The 8,855-nt window shown below is 37.0% G+C and overlaps 1 protein-coding gene across 4 annotated transcripts; it reads right to left on the bottom strand.

The window, feature by feature from the left end:
- Window positions 1-3,317: 3,317 nt before the first annotated feature.
- On the bottom strand, window positions 3,318-7,698 carry LOC103407408 (uncharacterized). Of its 4 annotated transcripts, none has more exons than XM_008346341.4 (7): window positions 7,058-7,698; window positions 5,976-6,056; window positions 5,539-5,682; window positions 5,101-5,230; window positions 4,812-5,012; window positions 4,174-4,341; window positions 3,318-4,020 (listed from the first exon to the last, which is right to left on the bottom strand). In XM_008346341.4, exons 3-7 carry the CDS (start codon window positions 5,670-5,672, stop codon window positions 3,517-3,519), a joined length of 1,137 nt encoding a protein of 378 aa, XP_008344563.1. In that variant the 5' UTR covers window positions 5,673-5,682; window positions 5,976-6,056; window positions 7,058-7,698; the 3' UTR covers window positions 3,318-3,516. The 4 variants fall into 4 exon arrangements, with proteins under 4 accessions (XP_008344563.1, XP_008344570.1, XP_008344579.1 ...); XM_008346348.4 differs by having other exon boundaries at window positions 5,539-5,674; window positions 7,058-7,547; XM_008346357.4 differs by having other exon boundaries at window positions 5,976-6,041; window positions 7,058-7,535.
- Between the last annotated feature and the right edge of the window lie 1,157 nt (window positions 7,699-8,855).

Raw genomic sequence — 8,855 nt, 5'->3', positions numbered from 1 at the left:
TGTGGAAAAGGGATGGAATACAAGGCAAATGCATCAGAAATTGAAGAATGAAGGCACATGGACAGCTACAAAGGAGTTGAATTAGCAAGAGATGAATGATTGCCTTTTGTTAAAGGCAAGACACAATGATAAAAGAGCATGTAAACTAGTTGTTTTTGCATCATTTTGGTCTTTGTTTGTATTGTTTATTGAAGCCACTTGAGTGATTCTTTGCTTTGGAGCTTCTATAAATAGGGAGTGAAGGGAAGAACACTAGAGACATGAAAAATACCCCCTTTCATCTCAGAAATTCGTCCAGCCACATTCCACACCATTCTACACTCCCAAATCACCATACATCCATAATTCCTTACCTTTGCCGCACCCTCCACCTATCCTAAACACTACCATACCATCTCACATCCATTCCTCCATAAAAATATCACCCAAAACCTGTCCCCAAGTCTTGTGCCGCAGCAAAGAGGAAGGAGGACAGTCCATAGGCGTGCTTGTTGTTCAAAGTGGATCATTGGAGCATCTAGGTGTTTTCTTTCTTTTGTTTTCAATGTCTAAATTTGTTCATCTTTGCTTTGTGAGTATGAGAAACTAAACCCCCCTTAGATAGGGGGGAATTCGAAACCATGTTTATGCTTGCAATATGATTTGATTACTTCTAATTGCGTTTCATAAGTTATGAATTCAATTTACTTATCCGTTCGTATAAAAACTGATTTGTGTATGTTGGTTGAGAGTGCACGCTTAATTTTCATGCATGAATTTGATGCTAGAATATAAGGGAGTTTCACCTAATTGTTATGAACTTATATTCGCAAGTAGTGAAGGTTGCTAGTCACAATCGCGTTAAGTAAATTTTTGGCATAAGTTTCATGCAATTCATAGTAACGAGTGCCTCGTCAATGCTTATGTTTTTCATAGAACTTAATGATTCTTGCTTGTATCTCTATTATGCAATTCATGTAGGGAACTTGTAGGGAATGTTTTGGGTTGTCGTATGCAATCATCCAACCCAATAACTTGTGGAAAAACTGAGGGTTAATTAGTGCAATTCACGGTTAATTTGGGGCGTTGAGTATTCATAGTTTATCGAAAGCAACTGGAAATCGTTTTGTATGCAAGTGTGACATGTGTGGAGAAGAACCTCCTAGCTAGCCTTCCATCCATAAGTTTCATTCAAATTCATTTACAATCTGTTTTGTTTTACAAAGTTTGTTTTGTTTTCAAATTCGTCAAGAACCAATCTCCCATTTATTTCAAAGTGTTAGATTAGTTAGTAATCACTTTAGATTATGTTTTTAAGTGTTTTAGTTCATTAGAAAACCAAAATTCGTCCAAGTTTGTGTTAGAGTCCCAAAACTGCCCAGAAAGTGTTTTTAAGGCAGTTTTGAGTCTTTGGTTGCTGTTTTGAATCTTTTTGTTTATCTTAGTATTTTAAAGTATAGTATTGCATTCTTTGAGTTTAGTTTAGTGTTTTAAACTTTGTTTTTACGTTTTCAAGTCAGTTTCCAAGTGATTTAGCAATCACTCCTAATCCCCGGCCTAGAACGATCCCTACTTACATACTTTACTACATTTGATAAAAAGAGGGTTTAATTTGTGTGTTAAGTTAATTTTCGCATCAGTCAGAATGATCATTGCTACAATTGGGTTAAAGTTGATGGACCATTACTCTAATTGGGTTAAAATTGAGGGATCATTAATACAATTTATTTCATTTGATTTTCCATATTTGCCCTCGATTTAGCCTTATATGTCACACCCCGATCCCGACATTACATACGTCCAGGATCGACACGTAATGTCATGAAATACCCGCACTACCATTATCAAACTTGGATGGCAAAGTTTGGTTGAGAACTTCAGTAAAGAGACGGGAGAAGAGTGTGACAACGTACAACTGAAAAAGAAGTAGGATTCACTTAAAGTTGAATGGAAAATGTGGAAGGAGCTGAATGGAAAGGAATCTGGTCTGGGGTGGAATTCCGTCAAGAATACCATCGATGCATCCAAGGGATAATGTCGTTACACTCAAAGGTAGTGGCGATGCAGATGAGGCAATCCCAATTGTGATGACCCAAGCTATAGAAAGGTCATCAGGGAGGGGAAGACGAAGAAAAGTTGAAGAACCCGACACTCAAGGTAGGAAGGAAAAGAAAGGTAAAGGAGTCGCCATAGGTAGGGGGAAGGTGAGAGGTGCTGCAAAATTGTCACAACAGAAGGACCAACCTGCGAAGTCAGTTGACAGTAGTACTTCTGTAACACTGGACTGATATCACAGGGTGGTCCACATGGCAGTAGCATTGCCGAAGTGATGCAAGCAGTTGGAGCTTTACCCGGGGTAGAGACCGGGAGCGAATTGTGGTTCTTTACAACTCAGTTATTCCTGTCTGAAGGCAAGACAGAGATGTTCGCATACATGAAAGATCCCGACATTAAGCTCCAATGGCTTAATTATGAATATGCTGCAAAATAAGCCGGATGTATGGCGGATCTACAGAGGGACCTGGGAGGTCCCAGGACCCCTCGGCGATCCTAAATTGCTGCCGGAAATTTTCCGGGGACCCCTCGTACTCGACAATTGGTCCAAAACTCCTCTGCTTTTCCCCCTGATCCCCATCATTCTTATATTCACCCAAAATCCCATTTCTAATCCCACCCAATTCCATATTATAATTACGTTACTCCAATATCATACCTCCACTGGTTTCAATTCTCCAAGCCACCACTATTTGGTTCAAAGTTCAAGTAAGTTTTTTGGTATTCTAATCTAATCTCAATTAAATTATATTAGATATTGGTGTAGATTTTTAGTCTATTATTGATATGGTTGTTGATATGTTTTTTGTTTGTATACTCATTTTATCATTGCAATTTAGATGAAATTTTTGTTTATTGGTTGATTGGTATATGTTTTGTGTTTTTGGTTAAATGTGTAATTTAGAAATAAGAAATATGGAAAGATTTTTCAAGCCAAAGCCAATAGCACCATCTAATTTTTTAATGAAGTGTATTATATTTAACTTTTCAATGTTATTTTTATCTATAAATTTTTTGACCTTTATTATTGGACCCCTCGAGTTTAAAATTCTGGATATTATGGAGCAAGAACATTGTTATATTACGTTGTTAAGATTGTGACTTAAAGCTGGTGGCTGTTAATTCTGATTGTTATCGGCGTTGGTTGGGTTGTTCTAATTCGCGAGCATATATAACTACGAACGTGTAAGTTCCATTACTTTGGAGAGACTTAAAGGCTAAGCAATCGAGAATCGTATGCATATATGAGAGAATATTGCCATACTATGTCCAGGGAATTTCAGTTCGTAGATAACACAGCCTTTATACATTGGATTTGAGTTTGAGTACATCCAAAATACACGATATTGGGTAAAAAAAATCTTCACAAACAGTTGTAGAACAGTTTACAAAATCATTCATTAGCACTAATCAAAATTTATCCAAAAGTAGTCGGATCTTTCTCAATCAACTCGAGTCTTTCGACTTTAACATTTAAGTCTGTTAGAAGGAATAATCCCTCAAATCGGCTTTATGGTCGTCCATTTCCATGTCAGCTGCACACTCTTCTTCAGTAAGGGGAGGAAGTTGCCTGGTTTTGCGTTTCAAGTTATGCTTGTGCCACTCACTCTTGAAGTGATCCCTATACTGCTTGGAATCGCCCACGAATGCATTGCATGTGCTGCATTTGTTCTGCTTTCCCTCAGCTGCAGTATTTCCACTCCCAGTAGAGATGCTCTGTTTCTGCAAATCATCGCTCAATTTTAGCACAGGATCAGCTGACTCCTTTTTCGACAAGTCAGGATCAGTACATTCCTTTTTCTTTAATGAACTGATGTTCGAGGAATCTTTGAGTGAGTGTGACGGTTCATCCTCATGATCATCATATTGATCGATAACAGTGTCACCCTCCGCATGCACAGAGAGTGCAAGAACTTCATATCTACCATGCAACTTCATCATCAATCCCTCACATTCACGATAAAAACCAGGGTCCAATTCACAAATCTGCACAACATAAAACACAAGATTAAACAGGTAGATCACGATTACGCCAACAACGGTAGTTTGTAAGTAGAACGCTTAAAAAGTACTTCAACCTCTATTATTGTACTTTAGGATTACTAAGCAAAATAAGGAGGACAAAGTATTTCGACTTACAGTAGATATCTGACTTCCAGATTGATCTTTAGAAATTATGCTAGCATTCCAGGCAGTCAGCTTCTCCGAAAGAGATGAAAATTCATGGTCAGGAACTATGAGTCGCAATCTCATTGGAGACCGTTTGATTGGGAAGTGCTTCTGAAGCTCATGAATAACTTCCAGAGCCTGCACAAGAAATGGTATGGTGTATATATTCAACACAACAAGGCAATGCACAGTATAACCTAAATCCCATATGTTGCACTCCACACACACACAGATATACCTCCACATATATTTGGATAACCTACAGATGTTAACACCCTGCGGAAATGTGCACATGCATACATTAAGTCTACTTATTATACATATAAGTCGCCGAACAGTAACATTATGCACGTGCACACACACAAACTATGTGCATACTTATTTTCCACCAACATGACACCGTGAAACAAAATTCGCAACCTGGGAGATTCATTTTAGAATCCACCAATCTGTCATATCTATCATAATGACATATGAACTGTTAAGATAATCTACTTAAATATCAAGTGAAAGTGCCAAAAACCACATCTATCAGGGATGCATGCATCTAGTGAACTCCATACAAGTATATTCTTATGTAACATGAAGGGAAAGAGAGATTCAATCACCTGCTTCTTCGAGCTTTTATGTGGGTCTACAGCAAAGTGAATTTCATGCATTAGACTCTCAATCAAGCTAATAGTGTAAGGGCGCCGGGTTTCAGGATTATAGGTTTTCTGCATAACAATGGTGGCTATGTCCCGAAACTGACTGGACAACTGAGATTCCCTCTCCTTCCCAGCCACTTGAAGCTCTCCTTTGTCCAAAATCTACAACAAGAAAAAGCTTACGACTCAACAACACATTTACGAAACTAACCAACCAGATAAACAACCAAAACAAATTTGTTTCCCTGACCTCCAAACAAATCTTGGTCTGGTCATCGGAATCAAATGCGGCCTTCAAGTCTTTTGTCTTGGCAAGAACACCTTTCGAAACATTTGTGTAAACGGTATGCGATTGCAGTACTTCATCCAAATCTTTCTCACTGTCCCACAACATAAAACATCACAACTTTCATATATACATATTAATTCCTGCAAGATGTTTCAAATTCAAACTACAAAAGTTTCGCGGACATTTTCATTCTTTGTTTTCTCAGTTATACTTTCACACATACATGAACAAATTCGCATAAACAGAACACTATCATGCAAATTTATTACACATATTTCTCAACACTATTCTTCACAGTATTCAAAAGCACTTGCAGAAAATCTTGGTTTGATATTAATTTCACATATAAATACAAATTTCTTACAGAAGAGATTAGGGTTGGAAAGAGGGGGAGCTTACACGCCAGAGCGCCATGAGAGGACCTTGTTCTTGTAACAGGCGATTTCAAAGCGGGTGCCGTGCTTTTTCAGACGCACCACTGCCACGTTCGTCAGCCTCTTCTGCCCTACCGGCTGCACCAGTGATCTCGACATTTCTGCAGAACTAACATAAATTGCAGTTCAGGAATTGGGATTCATATTATCCTGCACTAAATATTAAAAAGAGAAATTGCAGATTTTTTTCTTGAACCTTCACCTAATTCTTGATTTAGTCCCTAATATTTGAGAAATCGGCAATTTCTCTTTTTAATATTTGGCAATTTAAAAGTTTAGCCACCATTCTTATCAAGAATTAGAGAATTCATATTCATTCATAAAGAGACTATACTTTTAGTGAGATAAAAATGGCGTCACTCGTTTCACTAAAAAAAGTATCACTGCTACAGGAAAACATACCTGTTTATGGATTCAATTGAAGACGCTATGCGATCCCTAAGGTGAAGTCCAAGGTTCCAGCACAATCTGCAGAGGCAACAACTTGTATGACAGAAAAAGTGAATCAACATACATTTTTATTTACTCAGCTCCTCAAATGAAATCATGAGCATTTCTTATAGAAAGGGAAGAAAAACATGCCACTAATCTCATCTGAACAGCTACTGTATTGTAGACCAAATAGCTACTGTATCATTATAATTAAAAGGACTTGTGGCGATTCTTGATGAAGTGAATTATTGAATTCTAGAGCAAAAATCTACTGTATCTGTACTAACTATCAAAACATGCACAATCAATACACTACGAAACCAAGATGATTAAACATATAAAATGCAGAAATGATTAACATATAAATGAGCCTCAATTAAAAGTCTTTAACCTGCCAAATCTAGCCAAACTCCTAAAACGAAAAAAAAAAAATCATAAAAAGTCTTTAACCTGCCAAACTCCTAAATGAGCCTCAATTAAAAGTCTTTAACCTGCCAAACTCATCTCCATATCCTAGGATTTAGGAAAGCTCAACTTTAATCTATCTCTTTTTACGGTCATTATGTCATATATATGACAATAGAATATAGGTTGGTGCTGGGGTTGTTTTGATCACCGGTGCTTTTGACAATGAGTCGTCATCATTTGGCATGCGGCCAATGAAGGCCGGTCCGAACTCTCGACCCAACTTTTTATTTTTATTTCAAAGGGGTTGGATCGAACGTTTAAGATTGAGATTGACTATAAATTCAGATTGTTACAGTTGATATTCAATCCAAAACTTTAATTTTGTAAATATTCGAACATCAATTTTCCTTATATTCCTAATGGTAAACTGCAAACATAAATACAGAAATTAAATTAGGGCCGGTATCAATCATGAACATCCAATCCAAAACATGAACAAATTTCACAAACCCTAATCTAGAATTCAAAAATTAAATTTCAAGAATTGGAATATTAAAATTCACAAACCCTAATCTAGAATTCGAAAATTAAATTTCACAAACCCTAAATTAAAATTCAAACCCTAAATTAATTCCAAAATTTACCTGACTTGGGGGAGAATCGGTACACAGTGAGTGCACTGGATGAAGAGTCGAAGACTATCAGAATTTGAGTGTCTGAAATCTGAATCTCTGATAGAGAGAATCGAGAGAGAGAATCGCGAGAGAGAGAGAGAGAGAGCGGTGCTCTGTGTGGTGAAGGAAGGCTCCACCGTCGGAGAGAGAAAGCGGTGGCTCCGTGTGGTGGTGGGCCGGTGACTGGCCGGAGTTGAGCAGAGCTTCAAATTCGAGACAGAGAGGAGGAGAGGGCTCGGTGGGCTGACGGCTGAGAGTGGCTTCAATTGAAATTAAATGAACGGAGGCTGGAGCCTGGAGAACCTAAGGTGCGTTTGTTTCACCGACTAACTGGACTGCATTAGTTTTAGGAATAAGCTAGATTGGTTTATAGATTAGATTAAGCTGAATCGGTTTAAACGAGAATAAACTGAACTGATTTAGTAAAACTTTGATAGAGTGCCGGACTAAAAAAGAGAATAGATAACAACTATAATTTTATATCATTAAATACACATTTAATAATATTTTATTATTAACTCAACAATATTTTATTTTTTATTCAAGCTTTTTCTTTTTTTTCTTTTTTTCTTTTGAAGGGAAATTCAAGCTTTTTCTTTGTGTTTGTGTCTGGAACACTCTCCTCTATCTGGACTTTCTCTCTAGGAGTTCATTCTTTTCTTCCCCGTTAGTGCCGTCCCCCAACACTCATTTTTTCTTGCAAAACAATATCCTTCAAAGTGATTTTTCCTGCAAAATCGTCCCTAAAGCTACTCTCTCCTTCGTCTCTCCATTTTTCTTTGTACCAAAGCTACTCTCTCCCTTTCTCTATCCATTTCTCGAGAATTTTCTGGGAAAATAATTTATTTTTTTTTGGGAATTATTGGGAATAAGGAAGAAATTTTATATGGGGATTGTTGTTGTTTTTGTTTGAATTTATTTTTCAAATTTTGGTGTTGAGATTTAGGCAGTGGGTGGGCTGGGTTTCAGATCTGGGAAAGAGGGAAGCAGATTGATGGGCAATGGGAGAGAGAAGCAGATGAAGCAGAGCAAGGGAGAGAAGCAGACGAAGAGAAGTAGATGGAGTGAAGCAGCGAAGGTGTTAGCAATCCGGTGTCTTTCCATGGGACTCGCTAAGACTGTCTAGCGACGTCCTTTGTCGAGGCGAGTCTCGGCAAGTCCCACTAAACGTTGTCCTGCTGCGTAACAAACACAGTATTGCTCTAAGTTTTAGTCCAGTCCAGTCCCAGGGCAAACAAACACCCCTAAGTTCCTAACAATGAATGGACAACACAGATTAATTTGAAACAATCCAATTTTCAACTATAATTAAATATATATATATAAATAATATATATGTATATGTTGCAGTCTTATTGGAATAAAAATATGATTGTGTAAATTTTAACATATTTTAAAATATCTTTTATATTCTCTTTTGTAGTTAATATTATATTAGAATTGTAAGGAATTAACTTTCCCTATTACTATAAATAAAGATACAATGAGGTGGAATAGTACACACATCATAATTACACATCTCTTTCTTCTCTCTCTATGCTGCACATTCCCTCATTCTGGTCTCCATAATTGTTCAGTAAATTATGTCTGCAACAGTATACATATATATATATATATAATAATAATTAATAATATAATAATAATTAATAATATATTATATTTTTTGTTCGGTATGAGATTTCCGAAATATTGAGAAGACAATCCCGAATCCCGTACCGAAATTTCGGGATTGGTTTGGGATAGCATTGCGAAAATTTTGAGAATTTTG

Source organism: Malus domestica, chromosome 05 (assembly GCF_042453785.1).
Source record: "Malus domestica chromosome 05, GDT2T_hap1".
NCBI classification, from domain to species: Eukaryota; Viridiplantae; Streptophyta; class Magnoliopsida; order Rosales; family Rosaceae; genus Malus; species Malus domestica.
Note: the sequence above shows the minus strand (reverse complement) of the source record. Positions and strands in the feature narration are given on the sequence as shown.